The following is a 19,478-nucleotide window of genomic DNA, read 5'->3' as shown; positions in this document are numbered from 1 at the left end:
TCTTTTGACACAATTGTAAATATGATTGTTTTCTTAATTTCTTTTTTGGATAGTTTGTTGTTGGTTTATAGAAATGCAACTGATTTTTGTATGTTGATTTAGCATTTTGCAACCTTATTTTATTAAAATTTTTTTTTAATGTTTATTTTTGAGATAGAGACAGAACATGAACGGGGGAGGGGCAGAAAGTGAGGGAAACACAGAATCCCAAGCAGGCTCCAGGCTCCGAGCCGTCAGCACAGAGCCCGACGTGGGGCTCAAACTCGGGAACAGCGAGATCATGACTTGAGCCGAAGTCGGACGCCCAACTGACTGAGCCCCCCAGGTGCCCCGTCTTTAAGTATTTTCTAATTTGCCTTATGATTTCTTCTTTGGCCCAGGGATTGCTTAAGAGTTTATTGTTTACAGATTACAAATCTTCACATATTTGTGAATTTCCCAGTTTTCCTCTGTTGTTGGCTTCAACTTCGTTCCATGCGGTCCGAGAAGATACTTGATACAATATCGATCTTTTAAAACCCATGAAGACTCATTTTGTGGCCTCACGTCGGGTCTGCCCTGGAGAACGTCCATGTGCACTTGAGAAGAACGTGGGTTCTGCTGCTGCGTGGAGTGTCCTGCACTGTCTGTGGGTCTCATCAGTTTACTGTTCTGTTCATCCCTCTCTTTCCTCATCTTCTGTCTCAGACCCTTTAAATCTCTGATTTTTGTTTGTTCAGTCTTTCAAGTTGTTTTTTTTTTTTAATGTTTATTTATTTATTTTGAGAGAGTGAGAGAGCACAAGCAGGACACGGGCAAAGAGAGAGTGGGGGAGAGAGAATCCCAAGCAGGCCGTCCACGCTGTCAGCACGGAGCCCAACGCGGGGCCCAAACTCATGACCCATAAGGTCATGACCTGAACCGAAATCAAGGGTTGGACGCTCAACCGACTGAGCCACCCAGGCATCCCTCAAGTTTTCTTTAAATGACTTTTAGTGACTAAGAATTTCCTGGAAAACCAGGCACATCATCATTTTAAGATTTATTTACATAGGGTTTCTAATAATTATTGGAAAAAAAGCCCAAATGGACATTTACGCTAAATTAAAAATTATAGCTGAGCCTTGAACACAGGGGTTAGGGTGCCGACCCCCCATGCAACTGAAAATTCACGTAAAACTTTTGACTCCCTAAAACTTCTCTTCTAATAGCTTGCTGTTGAACAGAAGCCTCACTGGTAACAGTCAATTAACACACACGCGGCATGTCACACGTATTACAGACTATATTCTTACAATACGGCAAGGTAGAAAAAAGAAAATGCCATTAGGAAAACCATAAGGAAGAGAAAAATACATTTACAGGCCTGTCCTGGTATTTATGGGGAAAAATCCGTGTAGATGGACCGGTGCTGTCCGAGACTCGACTGCATCTGTTCTCGAACTGCCTGCTTACCGGGTTGTATAATATCTAATTGTTTTCCTTTAAGTTCCGAAGCAGACTTTTTCCTTTCCTGGATCATTAACTTGTGTGTGGGACAGAACTAGGCTGATGTAGGCACACCGGTTGTTAAAATGTCGAGCTATATCTGTGGTGGTTGCTGAACGGGCCTGCCTCATGCCCTGGAGAGCCCACTGTCGGCCCTACCCCTGCCCACCCTGGCCCTCTACCCCCCGTCAGTCCTCTCTGGTGGCCTCTGGACCTGAAGCTGCTCTGTGACAAGAGTTGGCGCTCCCTGGTTGGTGCCTGAGCCACAATGGCTGCCGGATGCCTCCCATATCACTCCTGCATAGGAGAGTTTTGTAGGGTCGGAGGTCAGTGTGTGGGCTTGAGTGAGACGGCCTGGGTTAGAGCGTGGGCACCACTTAGAGGCTCAAGATGTTGGACAAATAGGGCGCCTGGGGGCATGAGTCAGCTGAGTGTCTGACTTCAGCTCAGGTCACGATCTCATGGCTCACGAGTTCGAGCCCGTCGGGATCTCTGCTGTCAGTGTGGAGCCTGCTTCAGATCCTCTGTCCCCCTCTGTCTCTGCCTCTCCCCTGTTCACGCTTCTCTCTCTCTCAGAAATAAAAACATTAAAAAAAAGATGCTGGACAAATGTTGAATCTTTCGATTTAGTTTTCTCCCTTATAAACATCGCCCTTATAAACCTTCTGAAAGCTGACCTGAGGATGAAATGACAAGTCTGTATAAAGCATCAGCATGGTATTTGCAACATATTGCACACACACCATAGATGTCAGCTATTATCCACACATATCTAAATATTACTATATAGGTAGGTCATAACCTGCAACAAAATATTAGCAATAAAATGACTTATCCACATAAAGAAAAAAAATTAATAATTTCCTTCAAAAATGTCCAACACTTTATATACATATTTGGGTTTACAAGAAATGCCCAGGGGGCCAAGCAGGTGACAGAAATGCCTGACATGACTTGGGGGCTCATTATCGCCTGGTGAGCATGCCGGCCCAGGGCTGCCGGATCTTCTGAATTAACCAGGAGAAGACAGAAATTCAAATTTTAAATAAATACCCAGATTTAAATTAAAAAAAATTTTTTATGTTTATTTTTGAGAGAGAGAAAGAGAGAGAGACAGAAACACAGAGTGCCAGCAGGGGAGGGGCAGAGAGAAGGAGACACAGAATCGGAAGCAGGCTCCAGGCTCTGAGCTGTCAGCACAGAGCCTGACGCGGGGCTCGAACTCACGAAACGTGAGATCATGACCTGAGCTGAAGTTGGACGCTCAACTGACTGAACCACCCGGGTGCCCCATTAAATAAATTCCCAGATTTTAAAGTGTAGATAACCACATTGAAATGTAGGGGTTTGGGAGACATTCCCTGCTATGTGGCCATCTGCAGGGTGCCACCTCACCCACTCTCAGGATGTGTGTCCGAGGGCTGGTGACCTCAGTCCTGGCTCTCATAATGACACCCCAACTTTAGCTTAAAACCAAGACATTTAAGAAATAACCATGTCTTGGGGCCCCTGGGTGGCTCAGTCGGTGAAGCGTCCGACTTCGGCTCAAGTCATGATCTCACGGTTCGTGAGTTTGAGCCCCACGTGGGGCTCCGGGCTGACAGCTCAGAGCCTGCTGAGAATCTGGAGCCTGCTTCAGATTCTGTGTCTCCCTCTCTCTCTGCCCCTTCCCTTGCTCACACTCTGTCTCTCTCTCTCAACAATAAACATCAAAAAACAAAACAAAACAAAACAAAACAAAAAAGAAACAACCATGTCTTTACAAAGCAACAGAGTAATTGATATAAACAGGTGGTTAAGGACAGTTTTTAAGAACACAGGTTGATACTGGGCGAGTCTTCGGTAAACTGAAGTCACAAAGCTCTCCTGGGAGAAATTCGGTGAAACGGGTCAATATACTACGGACACAGTAATAATTAGCATTACTGAGAGTCTTATTATGTGATGGCACCTTACATATAGTGTCTGTGTTATTTACTTAACCACAATTAATCTCTTCACCACCCTTGTTATCCTCGTTTTCTCCTGAACTGGTAAACTCTCCTGGGACAATGACTCTTCTTGGTGAGTCGTCTCACAAAGCGGCTGTAAGTTTAACAAGCAAATAATGCCTTACCAGCTGCAAACCTCTTTGTTTTTCGGCCAGCCTCTGTCGTGCAATTTTTAGGACACGTTGAGCTTCTGCCACTTGGATCTGCTTGGGGCCCACGAGCTGAAAAAGAAGGTCACCACACCTAAGTGTTCAAAAAGGTCAAGTTTGCCGTTAAAAATGTCGCTTTTGATTGGCAGGCATTTGTGTCAATTCTTATAACAACCTCTCCTGGGATGATGTGCACAAAAGGGGTGTGAAGGAACTCACTATGGTAACTAACACACACTAAAACAACTAAAACAGCACAGCTGCCGTAAATAAAACAACCCGACAGATGCACTTGCTATCTGCAGGCGTCAGCATAGGGTCTTTGAGGAAAGTGGTTCTCGCGAGGTATTCTGTGAGCACTGTTAAGCACGAGCTACTTCTGGGACGAGGAAGCGTCCCTTCCCGGCTGTTCTAGATATTTCCGGGGAAAGAGCGTACCTTCTGCACTTGATGATAGTTATTCAAAGCTATGACCCACTGGCACATAGAGCAACAGGCTATAGAAACGAGGGCGATCTTGTTTGGGTTGAAATCAGGGAAGAGCAAAATTTTTTTCAGCTTCGTGAAAACCTAGAGAAAACACAATTCATGTATTACAAGAAAAAGACGTGCTGAGCTGAGGCTTTCTTCCCCCAGTTCACATGAAAGTGACATTTTATTTTGTATGAGAAATACTCAACTACTCTTCAGTGGCAGGATTAACGACACGTAGCCGCGGGTGCAACGGCCCTGCAGCAGAGGAGGGGGAAGTCGCTGCTGTAAACATCTGATTATTGCTACTGTTGTCACAGTGGCTTTGCTGTACTGTTTAAAAAGGAACTTTATTTTATTTTTTTAAGTTTATTTACTTATTTTAAGAGAGAGACAAAGAAAAGGAGGGGGGGGAGGGGCAGGGAGAGGGAGAGAGAGAGTCTCAAGCAGGCTCTGAGCCGTCAGTGCAGAGCCCAACACAGGGCTCGATCCCAGGAACCATGAGATCATGACCTGAGCCGAAATCGAGAGTCGGACACTTAACTGAGCCCCCCGGCTGTCCCGGGAACTCCGTTTTAAAACAAAAGTACACCAGGTTAACTTCCTCCAGCTTGCAAGGTCTGAAGCCTCCTTGTGCACCCGAGGCGTCAGGGAGCAGGACCCTGCCCGCAGCTTCTGCTGCCCGAGAGGCACATCCGCCGGGCACGGTGCCTATTTAAAGGTCTGTCTAGTCAGGGGTGGCGGTGCGGCCGGGGGGACACGGAGGCTCACTGAGGACACTCTCTCGCTCATCCGTGTCACGTGCCAAGAGAGCCACCTCAGCTCCATGGTACTCCTTGTTCCGAGGTGGGCACATACTATTTCTCATCTACTTTGGGGAGCCAGAACCGGAAGAAAATCTTTCTTAGACTGACAGTCCTTTTGTCTTCCTTTCCAGCCAGGCATTTCCCCTCTTGTAGGACAGAACCATTTTGCTAAATAATTTAGATGGCCGGTGGCCCATTACCGGATTACTATTGGCGTTCTCATTATTACTTCGAACACTGTCACGCTTTTAACAACTTCTTTAGGTGAGCTATTATTTTAGCTTGAAAGATCTGTTTAAACCACAGGGAATCCTTTTGGCAAGAACGCTTCAGAGAGTGAGCAGCTGTTACGTTAATTCATGAATAATATGGACATCAACATTAACACTCTGCTAAACAATTCACCTTGTTCATACAGGGCCCTACATCCCAATAGCCAGATCATCATTCTAAGTAATTAATTAACTGTGAAATGAGCTCTTGGATGTCTGGCTTCCCTATTACGTATAAAGGAACGGGTTGCTCCTGTGACCTAGCATAATGTCTCTTATGTCCCCTGGAAGGAAGCTACTCCACCAGGCTGCTCCTCCAAGACTCACCTGCCCAGCACGGCCTCCCACCTGCCCGGGGCCCTGAGCCCGATGCTTGCAGGCCTTGGCCCTGTTCTCATGCTCCTGGAATCCTACAGGAAATCTATATTCTTCTGAATTCAATCTACTCCAGCAAAGCCCTTCACTAGGCATCCAGACTACCTTATTTTCTTCAATTTGTTCTATGCCCCAGTCTGTCCCCCATCTCCTCAAGCATGAACTAATATTTTTTAAGTGTTCATAAGAGTTTCTGGCACATGCTGTTCTATGAATATTTGTTGAGCAAATAAAAATAAATCTCAGGGATCTAGTTCAAGATGGCGATGCAGGAGGATCCCACACTCGTCCCCTCCCACGGACACACCGGGAACTACACACAGAACAGTTATCTCCAAAAGGAACCCAGACACGACCTGAATGACCCATAGACATCGGGTGGATGTTCTGAGACACCCTCGAAATGGGCAGGAGGAGCTAAGACGCAATCTCGCCGTAACCTCCACTCTTGGCACAGTAACCCACAATCGGGAGGGAACTCAGCAGCCCAAGCTTCTCTCTGAAGAGTAGAGGGCTTGAACCCCACATCTGGCACCTCAACTTTTTAAATTAAAAAAATTGTTTTAATGTTTATTTTTGAGAGACACAGAGAGAGAACACAGAAGTCGGGGAGGGGCAGAGAGAGACACACACAGAATCCGAAGCAGGTTCCAGGTTCTGAGCTGTCAGCATGCAGCCCAAGGCAGGGCTCGAACCCATGAACTGGGGGACAATGACCTGAACTGAGCTGCAACACCTAACCCAACTGAGCTACCTGGGCACCCCTGCACCTCAACTTTTTAGACCTGCACCTGAGAGAAGATACTGGAAACACCTAGTTTTGCAAATCCATAGGGCTTCTATTCATGAGACCCAGAAGGCCACAGTGAGCTGAGAAACAGTCCTGAAAGGGCTGGTGCAGACTCACCCACCCCAGGGCCCAGCACCCAGGAGGGCGACTGAAAAGTTTCCAGCCTTTCAGTGAAAGAGGCCTATTTGCTTCGACCTGAGGGTCAGTCTTGTAATTCAACACACCCCCAAAAACTAGCAGAAGAAGAACGAGTGGAGTCCAAAGTTAGTAGAAGGAAGAAACAACAGGAACGAGAGCAGAAATAAACGACAGAGAGACTGAGAAAGCAATGGCGAAGATCAATGAATCTAAGGGTTGGTTTTTTCGGAAAAACAAACAAAATTGAAAAACCTATAGCTAACTCCCCAAGAGAAAAAGAGAGAGTGCCCAGAGAATAAAGGGAGAAACAAAAGAGACATCACAACTGATACCACAGAAGTACAAGTGGGTCACAAGAGACTGCTATGAACAATTACCCACCAACAAATAGGACGATTTAAAAGAAATGGGCAGATTCCTAAAATCATACAGCTTACCAAAACTGAATCATGAAGAAATAGAAAATCTGGACAGAATAATTATTGGTAAGGAGACTGCATGAGAGGTGAAAAACCTCCCAACAAACAAGTCCAAGACCAGTTGGCTGCAGTGGTGGATTCTACCAAACGTTAAAGAGAATTAATATCAATCCTTCTCAAAGGCTTCCACAAAGCAGAAAGGGAAGAAACACATCCAAACTCACTCTATGAGGCCAGTATTACCCTGATACCAAAACCAGACAAGGATGCTGCAAAAAAGGAAAATTAAAGACCAATATCCCTGATGAACAATGATGCAAAAATCCTCAACAAAATATTAGGAAACTGAATTCACTATTACACTAAAAGTACCATAAACCATGATCAAGTGGGATTTACTCCCAAGGGCAAGGACGGTCCAACATCAATCAATGCGATACACCGCATTAAGAAAACGAAGCATAAAAATCATACTATCATCTCAATAGATGCAGAAGAAGCATTTGACTAACTTCAATATGCATTCATGAAAAAACTCTCAACAAACTGGGTATAGCCAGAATACACCTCAACATAATAAAGACTGTACATTACAAGCCCCCAGTTAACATCGTACTTAGTAGTGAGAAGCTGAAAGCTTTTCTTCTAAGATCAGGAACAGGAGAAGGATGCTTCCTCCCACAGTATTGGGAGTCCTAGCCAGAGCAACTGGGCAAGAAAGAGATGAAAGTCATCCAAATCGGAAAAGAATAAATAAAACTGTCACCATTACAGAGGACGTGATATTACATGTGGAAGGCTCTAAAGACTCCATCCAAAAACTGTTAGAAGAAACAAATTAATTACAGTTGCAAGATACAAAATCAATATATAAGATTCAGCTGCATTTCTCTACGTCAACAATGGACCATCAGAAAGAGAGATTATGAAAACGATCCCATTTGTGGTTGCATCAAAAAGAAAATATCTTGGGGCACCTGGGTGGCTCAGTCGGTTGAGTATCCAACTTTGGCTCAGGTCATGATCTCATGGTTTGGGGGTCAAGCCCCACATCAGGCTTTGTGCTGACAACTCAGAGCCTGGAGCCTGCTTCAGATTCTCTGTCTTCCTCTCTCTCTGCCCCTCCCCCACTCATGCTTGCTCACACGCTTTCTTTCTCAAAAATAAACATTAAAAAAAGAGAATAAAATACTTAGAAATAAATTTAACCAAGGAGGTGACAGACCTTCCAGTACCCTGAAAACTATAAGGCACGGATGAAGGAAACTGAGGAAGACACAGTAAGTCAAAAGATACTTTATACTCACCAATTGAAAGAATATTGTTAAAATGTCTGTAATACCCAAAGCAATCTACAGATCGAATGCAATCTCTATCAAAATTCCAATAGCATTTTTCACAAAAATAGGACAAATAATCCTAAAATGTGTATGGACCCACAAAAAACCCCAAATAGCCCAAAAGTCTTGAAAAAGGAGAACGAGGCTAGAGGCGTCACACTTCCTGATTTCGAACTGTGTTGCAGAGCTACAGTGATCAGAACAGTGTGGTACTCGCATAAAACAGACACACAGGTCGATGGAACAGAGCAGAGAGCCTAGAAATGAGCCCATGCATATATACAGTTGATTCATTTATGTCAAAGGAGCCAAGAATATATGACAGGGAAAGGACAATCTGTACAATAAATCATGTTGGGAAAACTGCACAGCCACATGTGAAAGAAGGAAGCTGGACCCCTATCTCACATCACACCCAGAAATAACTCAAAATGGATTAAAGACTTGGAGGTAGACCTGAAGCCATAACACTCCTGGAAGAAAACACAGGTGGTGAGCTCCTTGACATCGATTTTGGCAATGACTTTGGATTTGACACCAAAAACAGAGGCAACAAAAGCAAAAATAAATAAATATGACTGCATCAAACTAAAAAGCTTCTGCACAATAAAGAGAACCATCAGCAAAATGATAAAGCAACCTACGCAGAGGGAGAAAATATTTGCAAACCACATATGGTGATAAAGGGTTAATATCCAACATACATAAAAAACTCATACAACTCAATAGCAAAAAACAAAAACAAAAACAAAAACAAAATGCACCAAAAACAAACAAAAACAAAAAACAGAAATAAATAAAACCCAAACCCAACCTGATTAAAAAATGGGCAGAGGATCTGAATAGACATTTTTCTAAAAGAAGACACATAGATGGCCAACAGACACATGAAAACATGCTCAACATCACTCCTCATCAGGGGAATGCAAATCAGAACCACAATGAGATACCACTCCACACCTTTCAGAATGGCCAGTAGAAAAAAGACAAGACACAACGGGTGTTGGCAGGATGTAGAGAAAAGAGAACGTCTGTGCACTGGTGGTGGGAATGTAAATTGGGGCAGCCATCATGGAAGAAAGAACGGAGGCTCCTCAATGACATTGAAAACAGAACTACCATATGATCCAGCAGTGCTGCTTCTGGGCATTTACCTAAAAGAAACAAAAACACGAACTTGCAAAGGTACTTGTATTCCTATGTTCACTGAAGCACTATTTACAACAACTAAGACATGGGAGCCAACTAAGTGTCCACTGAAGGATGAACACATAAAGAAAAAATACGCACACACATATACAATGTGATGTGTATATACACACACCTATATAATGTGATACATATATACACACACATATATGATGTGATATATATATATATACACACACATATACAATGTGATATGTATACACACACTCATATATAATATGATATACATACACACTTATAATGTTATATATATACACACACACATAATGTGATATATATACATACACACACATATATGACGTGATATATATATACACACATATATAATGTGATATATATACACACACTAATAATGTGATATACATATAACACATGCACATATATAATGTGAGATATATATATACACACACACACACATAATACAATATATACACACATATAATGCAATATATATATATATACACACACACATATATTATGTGACATATATATACATAACACACATATATAATGATATATATATATACACATACGTATATAATGTGATATACATACACACAGACACGTATATGTGATATATATATATCACACACATATAATGTGATATATATACACACACATGTGATATATGTATACACACACATACACGTAGTGTGATATATATATACACACATATAATGTGATATATATACATACACACAAATATATAATGTGATATATATCTACACACACATATATAATGCGATACACACACACACACACACACACACACACACACACACACACACAATGCGGTATTATTCAGCCGTAATAAAGAAGGAAATCCTCCCAGTGTGGCAACACGGATGGGCCTTGAGGGCATTACACTAAGTGAAATAAGACAGAGAAAGACGACCTCACTTAGATGTGGAATCTGAGACAAAACACTGAACTCACAGACACAGAGAGTGGACCGGTGGCCGCCAGAGGTGGGGGTGAGGGGTGGTGAAAGGGGTCAAAAGGTGCCTACTGCCAGTTAGGAGAGATAAGTAAGTCCTGGGGATGTAACGCACGGCACGATGACTATAGTTAACAATACCGTGTTGTACATTTGAGGGTTGTTACCGAGTAGATCTTACAAGTAATCATCTATCATCCTAAGAAAAAACATTTGTAGCTACGAGGGGGACAGATGATAAGCACGTGTGCTGTGGTGATCATTCCGGGAACAGACACCGAATGCTGCACACCTGAAACCAATACAGCGTTACATGCCGACTGTATCTCAAACAAAAAAAATCTCAGACGCTTGAATCGCTCCTTGCCGTTACCGGGTGTGGTGCGATCCCCCCAGAGAGACCTTCTCCCACCGGTGGCCTCCCCGCTCCTTACAGAGATTCTCGGTGGAGGCGTTTTCCAACGTGGGCGGCGCGGCGGGCTGCTGTCCCCGACGCTCCCGGCGACCCCGCCGCGTGTGGGCGTGGGGCCTGCTGCCCCACCGCCTTCCAGTTGGAGCGCACGGGTCCAAGTTCCACACTGGGGACCAAGGGGTGGAGTGCGTTAATTACGCACTAATTAGGCACCGACTCTCTTACCTTGTCGGGGATGCTGTCCCTGTCCAGGTTAATCAGTTTTTTTAGGAAACTGGTTTGAGAAAGCAGCAGCTTCGCCGAGGCCCAGTTGGGTTTCTTCTGCAGAAGAACGCACACAGCGTTCATGACCATCAGCACGAGGGAGGGAGGCCGCGTGTACACCCTGCAGCGGGCGGGAAACCACGAGGTCACTACGCACAGATCCTGAACAGGCACGGTCGTGCGATTTCACCCTTGGGGATCTTTAAACAGGGGGGGGGTCTGTTGAATGTGGGTATCTTTGCTTTAGGAAGACGAAATGATAAAACCTGAACATGCAGAACAGTGAGGGAGAGGGCAGTTCTTGTCACTATGAACGCACTCAGGGCACAGTTCCTTAGAGTCGGAGGCCTCCCGTTCCGTCCCAGCGTCGATGTGCCAGTGACGACGTGACGAGACCAGCACACCCCTCCCCTCAAATGCGTCGTCTGACTTCTCTTCATCCTGATCTCGGGCTCCTATCGTAAAGTCACGGAAACAACACCGTGCGGGAGGGGGCGTCTCTCGGGTGGTTAATGATGTGATTACCGGAACACCGGAGGCCGCCTCTCGCTGTGTCCTAGTCCGAGTAGCGGGAAGGCGACACTCTGGAGAGCCAGGGGTCAGGATAACAGTCACAAGAAGCGAGTTTCGCCGAAAAGCCACCAGGTGTGGTTGCTATGCGACAGCCTTTGGGACTCGGGAACAAAAGGGCAGGTCCCCCCGTGGTAATGGGTCTCCCCCGCATGAAGCCATACACACTTCCCAAAAGAAGGCAGGCAACGAAGCCAGCTTTACGAGTGCAACACTGTCTACAGGGGTCACCGGGAAGGCCGCCCTGCCTTAAATTTCATCATTAGAGATTCATTCATTTAGATTCACCTTTGTTCTTTTACAGTCTCCTTTTAAAATGCAGATATTTTTCAGAACTGACTAATTAAGTCATTAACACTGTGTTTAGAACTAATTTATCAGATTGCTTTTCTGGGATTCTCAGTATGGCTTTTTTGAAATAAGGAGAATGATCATAACAGAGGAACTAGCGAGAGAGAGAGACAAGGTCCACAGAGGAGAAATGAGAGCTCCTAAAACAAGCTTTTCCTCAGTTTTGCCTGTGTTTGGCTCTCTTTTTTTTTTTTAAGTTTATTTATTTACTTTGAGAGAGAGAGACAGCGAGTGAGCACGAGCAGAAAGGGGCCAAGAGAGAGGGAGAGAGAATCCTGAGGAGGCTCTGTGTTGACTGATGCAGGGATTGAACTCACGAACCGCGAGATCACGACCTGAGCTGAAATCAAGAGTCGGTCACTCAGTCCAGGAGTCCCTGCCTCTTTTTAAAGCAAACATCACAGGAATGTAGTCAAATTGAGATGAAAGGTATTATCTCTAAAATTTTAATGTAAATTAAAGGGAAAACAGATTGACTTGACTACAGTTCCGCCTACATGTCACCTTCCGGAAACAAATGCCCGATTCCAAGTGAGACCTACTGACACTGACAATCTGCTTTAGAGGTTCATTACTGCTGCAATCTGCACCTTCTCCTATCTCCCTCCTAGCGGTGACGTTGCTAGCTGGCAAAGGACCGTGCTGTCACCGGGCCGTTGTTTGCACTCAGATGCTGGGAACGGCCGTGAGGAAGGAGAACGGACTGGACTGGTCTCCGCTGGGCGCCTCTGCTGCACTTCCTAAGAGCAGCAACAACGATCGTGCCACAAGGCTCCCCCGTTATCTGGCACTGGGGTCGAAGACATGCGCCTTAGCAACATCACAAGGGAGAACCCTAGACAGACAGACACCCCCCCTCCCCCCGTCCCCCGCAAGACACAAGGAAGGAATCCCGGGGAAGGGAGTTTGTTTGAGCTACTATGGGGGGGGGGGGTGCCGCTGGGTCCAAGGACACCTGTCAGCATTGAAGTGGCTTAGCACCTGCCTCAAGCCAGACTCCATTGTGAGCACTTCACATGTTTCCACTCATCCAACCTGTGATCCCCGCTGCACAAGAGGGAAACCGAGGCCCAGAGAGGCCCTACAGGTAGAAAGCGGCAAAGCCAGGGTCCCAACCCAGGAGGCCTGGCACTGGAGCCATGGGCTCAGCCCCCTTCACACCCTGCGCTCAGGAGCCAACTGGAAATCGAGCTGGGCTCTCCTGGGAATCTGCCGGAGAAAAGCCAAGAGAACAGGACTTCTGGGGCAAAGTCGGGAGGTACAGGGAGGGTGACGCTGGGGAGGCCCGGGCGCGGCTCCCGTCCCATGCCGATTCCAGCCACCCCCTCGTGCTCACAGGCCGCAGCCATCGTGGCGTCAGCAGCTCCTGAAACCCAGGAAGCACATTTCTGCTTTTGGACTTTGGCGCTTTCCATCTCTCCTGCTTAGAACATTCCTCCTGCAGACACCCGTCCGGTTCACGTACGAACCTCACGTGGTCCTCCGCTTCCCGGCCGCCTCGTCGGACACTGAGAACGTCTGCGGGATGACCGCGTGAGGACGCATTCCCGAGAGTGAGGCCAGAAAGGACAACGATCAAAAACGTCTTCTGTTCCTGTCGTCTGTCTCTGCGTCCGACTGTCGCTATGGGACCAGCCTCCCAGCCCATGGCGCACACTCTCCTCCCCGTAGAGTCATGCTGATTAAAGACTGCTTCTTTGTCGTCTTCTCTTCTTGTCCCCAGAGTTACTAATGTTGTAAATATCATGGTGGATCTGCTCACTCCTGCATCTTTTTTTTTTATTTTTTTTTAACGTTTGTTTACTTTTGAGACAGAGAGAGACAGAGGATGAATGGGGGAGGGTCAGAGAGAGAGAGGGAGACACAGAATCTGAAACAGGCTCCGGGCTCTGAGCTGTCAGCACAGAGCCCGACCCGGGGCTCGAAATCATGAGCCGTGAGATCATGACCTGAGCCGAAGTCGGCCGCTTAACCGACTGAGCCACCCAGGCGCCCCCACTCCTGCATCTTTAATTGAAATACTACTTTTCCTGGGGCGCCTGGGGGGCTCAGGCGGTTGAGCGTCCAACTTTGGCTCAGGTCATGATCTTGCGGTTCGTGGGTTCAAGCCCCGTGTGGGCTCTGTGCTGACGGCTCAGAGCCCGGAGCCTGCTTCAGATTCTGTGTCTCCCTCTCTCTCTCTGACCTTCCCCTGCTCACATGTGCGCTCTCTCTCTCTCTCTCAAAAATAAATAAACATTAAAACAAGTTTTGCAATACATGTCCTACTTTTCTATAAATAATAGAAAACGGAACACATCCGAGAGGTGATGGCAAAGTCTCGCCTGCTGGGCTGCGGAGCTCCAGTCTGGAGTGTCTCACCCAAAGATCCGAACTAGACACACAGGTCAGGTTCTGGACCTCGGAGCATCTCGTTTCTCCTGGTATGTTCCTACGTGTTGGTCCTTCCTGGCTTCCCGCGCAGTAGGCGCCTGGGCTCGGGCACAGGGCGGTGGGTCCCGGGGGGCTGCAGCACCAGGCGCGTGTCCCTGCGTCCCTGCAGCCCATGGGCACAGGCAGCGGCCCCACGACCGCTGTCACCCCACCTGTGGGACCCCACGTCACCCCGCGTCAGGGGTTTCCGGAACCGCCACGGCTTCCGCCTGCACACCTGGGCACACGGTGCTGCGCCGGTCCCGGGGGCACATCTCACATCTCTGAGGCTGGCGTTTGGTTCACAGCCAGAAGCCCAACACGCGGTTTACCTGGCAGTCAGTTTTCTTTCTTGAGGCCCCAAAAAATGCCGACGCGCCTGCCTCTGATGGCACCAGACACGGGGAAGGTGCAGCAGGTGACGCACAGAGCGAAGAATTTAAAGTAGCCAAGACGGGCAAAAGGGACTCAATCTGAAAATGTCTGAATACAGACTCATAACTTTACCACGTGTTTATGCTTTAGTTTGAGCTTTTCCAACTCAGAACGAACGAGGTGCATTACCTTAGCTCGGTGATGTCGGCTTTATCCAGGGTGCTCAGGGCCACGGTGGCCTTGTCCAGAGCTGGCAGCACACTCCTTATCTCTCTGGCTGTTCTCTGCAATAGTCAGAAGCCCCCGAGGCCGTGTGAACGCACAGGGTTTATACACCGTGCACGGTCACCTCTCTGTATGATTCCGTTATCGCAAAAGCCGTCTCAAGTCAGAACGACTTCCAGATACTTCTGCCGTCCCCCGCCCCAGCTCTCCTGGTCGTGCGACACTGCGGTGCTGGGGCCAGGGGTCCTGTTGTAAGATAAATTTGTACGACAGAGCTCAGTGGGTAGCGGCCGAGAAACGAGGTTGGCAACATCTGCATCCAGAACCCGGGTTTTCTGGGTTCTGGGCAAGTCCTTCTGTTGATCAGGAAGTGGGGGGTCAGGTTCTCACAGACACCTACTCAAAGCGGAAGTTCACGCCTTCGCGACGACTCCAGATAATGCAGGGCACACGATTCCAAACCTGCCATTCGCGTTCCGCTTTTCTGGAAGGGAGGCTACGCAAAAAGAATTCATCAGAATTTCTAAGTTTTGGGGAATAGTGACTGCATTTAAGAAATTGTTTTGGGATATCTCAATGAACCGTGAAAAATTACAGGTTCCTCACACAGATATATGTGAAAAGTGCCTTATTTTATAACGTAAAATTTTTATTTACGAATAAATATTGAAGGCAAAAATTCGTGGACCATAACACGAAAGGGATTAAGTGTTAAAATCCATACAGATTATGTGGAGAGAGGAGGAAATGCGATGACAATTTTCAGGTCATACCAAAAGCTATAATTTATTAAGAGGAAAAAATACATTTAGGATAGAGGTAATGATCTGCCTCTTGTCTGCTTAATAATCCAGTTCATAAAGAAGAATGTGTCATGTGATCACACTGGAAAAATTCAAGGTTCTGGCTGAGTGTGCATGAAATACTGACATGAATGAAAACACGAATATCAGAAAACAACTGAAGACACTGGTGGAAAATTGGTAATGAATGCTTTCAATTCACTCGACATCTAAAATTATTCACCGCCCAAGAAACCTTGAAATGCCAGTTTGCCTACAGCCATCGAGAGTGACGTTAAAAATATTCATGATGTTATCAGTGACATTATGAAATTGAAGAAAAACGCCTTAAACCAGCAAAAACGAAAACTGCACCTTTGTGAACTGCGCTGGCCACCCCATGGGAACGATAGCCCCGATTTTCACACGAGGACACGCTCAGCCCGCAGTGGGAAAATGCAGGGGGGAGGCGTTACCGGGCATCTAAGGCAGATAATCAACAAACATTATCATGTTATTTTTCTAGATTTTGTGACGTTTGTAGTAACTGTCAGCTTTTAAAAATTTGTATTTCATTTGATGTTTTACTTATCTAAATAAATACTTTTATGTTTAATTGTGAACTAGTAATTTTAGATTCTAAAAAATATGCCCCCAAAGCCGTGTGAGCTTCAGGCCCCGCACAACCTGGACTTGTCCCTGAAGCCACATCCTGTGATGGGGGCACAGACAGGAACCGCAGAACAAAACATGAACTCTTCTGTATCCATTTTCTTTCGGCCGGAAGCTAAAGACTGAAATCAGGCCCAGCAGGGCCCGCGGGTCGCCCACGGGGGACTCTGGCGACCCGAGGGAGGGGAGAGGCCCACCGCTGGGAGGGCTGGCCGGGGGTGGCCCGCCATTTAGGACATGTGCTTGTGTGCACGCAAGGAAGGGCATTTGCTCTTACGCCATCGAGTGTGAAGTAAGCCAGCCCTCAAAAGGAACAGGGTCCTAGAAGGTTCCCGAGAGGAGCTGGGGCTTGGGGACGTGAAGCCGGAGGGAGGAGGGGGCAGAGAGGGGGCGGCCACTCCCTGCTTGTCCCGGCCATGAGCTTCCCCCCGTCTCCTCAGCCATGGCCTAACGTGAACACGACGCTGATCGAATCGGGCCCGACGCGGAGCCAGCCGTCGCGTCCGTAAGTCCCCTCGGGGACCGTCTGAGGTGTGTGTCCGCATCCACTCTGCTCGCGCGAACCCGCCCGTGGGGGCTGACTGTGCTGTGACGTCTGCTAGCGATAGGAGCTCGTGCGTGTCATTTGCAAATAAGTCACTGCACACAGATCGCGGGGACCGGCTTACATGTAGCTTTTGGACGGATGGAGTTGATGGAGGAGAAACCGCCGCCCGTGGAAGATGCGAGAGGCTCACCCTTCATGCCCTCTGAGCGGGTGCGCCCGAGCAGCCCAGGGGGGCAGCTGGCCCTGCACCGAGCGGATTCCTGCCGGGCTCCCACCAGAGGGTGAGGAGGGCTCGGCCAGTGAAACAGGGTTAAGACTGGTTACGCGTGTAACTGGTGACAACGGGTGCCCCGGGCGGCTCGGTCCCCGCAGGCGCCCCTCTTGCAGGCCACGTGTGTCTGTGATGTGGCTCAGGGGACTTCCCGCTGTGGTGACCCCGAGAGCCGGGCTGTCTCTGTCTCTGCCTGGGGAGGCAGCTTTCTGGGGGACAGGGATCCCGCATCTCTGTGCTCCCGGTTCCATCTACAATAAATCCTTGTGGGGCTAAGAATTAAAAGCATCCATACTTGAGCACGATAGATTTAACAGCAGTCAACCCAACCTTCAAATTTTGGGGTTGGGGGATAATTTTGCAAACCTCCAAGTGATTGTCATGGATTATATTTTAGTCTTACCTGAGCACATTCTTCCACAATTCTGACTTCTTCTGCCACAATTTCTTCATCTTGTTGAACCAGCATCTGAACTTTCTCAACTACTTGTGAATCTTTCCACAGTCTTTCCATCAGGGCTTCCTTTTCCTAATGAAACACACAGTTCTTTGGAAGATGAATTTTCAGAGACACGGCATCTCTTTTTTGAAGAGAAATTCGTTTAAAGAAAAATCCACAGCTCATTTAATTACTATAAAATGTATCAAAATCAGCCTAAATATATTTGGTTAACAGACGAAACCAGAGAGGATGACATAGCCAAGATCATTCTCTTTCAATGCACGTCAAGAGTGGTAAGTATGATTCGTATTTTAATTTATTATTATTATTATTACTATTTATTTTCTATTTTTTAAAGTAGACTTCACACCCAGCATGGAGCCCAGTGATGGGCCTTGAACTCATGACCCTGAGATCGAGACCTGAGTTGAGATCACGAGTCCGATGCTTAGGGACACCTGGGGGGCCCCGTCGGTTAAGCGTCCGACGTCGACTCAGGTCACGATCTTGCGCTTCGTGAGTTCGGGCTCTGTGCTGACGGCTCGGAGCCTGGAACCTGCTTTGGATTCTGTGTCTCCCATTCTTTCTGCCCCTCCTCCACTCTGTCTCTCTCTTTCTCACAAAAAAAAAAAAAAAAAAAAGAGTCAGATACTTAACCAACTGAGCCATCCAGGCAGTGTGAGAAGCATGATTTTTAGAACACCCTGCAGGTTGCAAGTTACTACAGCATAGTTTAGGTTGATTTAACTAAGAATGACAGAATTTTCCTGTGTGAGCTTTTTTTTTTTTTTTTAAATTTTTTTTTTTTTTTCAACGTTTATTTTATTTTTTGGGACAGAGAGAGACAGAGCATGAACGGGGGAGGGACAGACAGAGAGGGAGACACAGAATCGGAAACAGGCTCCAGGCTCCGAGCCATCAGCCCAGAGCCCGACGCGGGGCTCGAACTCAAGGACCGTGAGATCGTGACCTGGCTGAAGTCGGACGCTCAACCGACTGCGCCACCCAGGCGCCCCTGTGTGAGCTTTTATAATTAGTTATATGCCTGCTATCACACTTAATTAGAAAATACAACGACGTTACTATTTTGCTATCACTGTTATTGTTTTGCTCATTTTACGATAAGAAAGTTGAGCCCAAGAGGCCACGCAGCCACGTGCTAACACAGCGGGGCTCTGATCCGTCTCTGCCAAGTGCGAGGGCCCGGCTTCCCAGCCTGTCATACCCAACTATAAAGTATTCAAAAGAGGTTTCACACCAGACGCACCTTTGTTTTTTGTTCTATCTGAGGGCCAAGAATCAAGAGCTCCTCCTGTGTTTCTGTAACCAGAGCGCTGGCTTCCAGGATCTTGGACAGGCCCATGTGCAAACGACTCCTGCGGGGAAGAGAGGGTTCAGAAGGTGTGAGACACGATGAGATGTTAGCGAAGTAGGACCTTCTGTGCCCACGTGCCGTCATCGTGAAGGTGCCGACTCCCTGTGGCAGCCTCCGAACGCCTTACCTCTTGGGCTTTTGTCTTTCCCCCTTGGGAAGGTAGATTCCGGCTCATTCTTTTGTATTTGTGTCTCTTTTTTCTTTTACAAATAAAAGCACCAATTTATTTATTTATTAAAAAAATTTGTTTTAAACGTTTATTTTTGAGAGAGAGAGAGAGAGAGAGAGAGAGAGAGAGAGAGAGAGAGAGAGAAACAGAGCACAGACAGGGGAGGGGCAGAGAGAGAGGGAGACACAGAATCCAAAGCAGGCTCCAGGCTCTGAGCTGTCAGCACAGAGCCCGACGCAGGGCTTGA

At 46.9% G+C, this 19,478-nt stretch overlaps 1 protein-coding gene across 1 annotated transcript in view; it reads right to left on the bottom strand.

Moving 5' to 3' along the window:
- DNAH14 (dynein axonemal heavy chain 14) overlaps positions 1-19,478 on the bottom strand; it is a 305,880-nt gene that overhangs the window by 75,751 nt on the left and 210,651 nt on the right. Inside the window, exons 58-63 of the mRNA XM_049635106.1 lie at positions 18,955-19,063; positions 17,649-17,774; positions 14,938-15,032; positions 11,002-11,161; positions 4,046-4,177; positions 3,584-3,679 (exon numbers count right to left, since the gene is read on the bottom strand). Coding sequence (XP_049491063.1) covers positions 3,584-3,679; positions 4,046-4,177; positions 11,002-11,161; positions 14,938-15,032; positions 17,649-17,774; positions 18,955-19,063 — 718 coding nt within the window. The remainder of the gene's footprint in view (positions 1-3,583; positions 3,680-4,045; positions 4,178-11,001; positions 11,162-14,937; positions 15,033-17,648; positions 17,775-18,954; positions 19,064-19,478) is intronic.

This window comes from Panthera uncia, chromosome F1 (genome assembly GCF_023721935.1).
Source record: "Panthera uncia isolate 11264 chromosome F1, Puncia_PCG_1.0, whole genome shotgun sequence".
In the NCBI taxonomy this organism is placed as follows: Eukaryota; Metazoa; Chordata; class Mammalia; order Carnivora; family Felidae; genus Panthera; species Panthera uncia.
The sequence above is the reverse complement of the archived record's forward strand: the minus strand, read 5'-3'. Positions and strand labels throughout refer to the sequence as shown.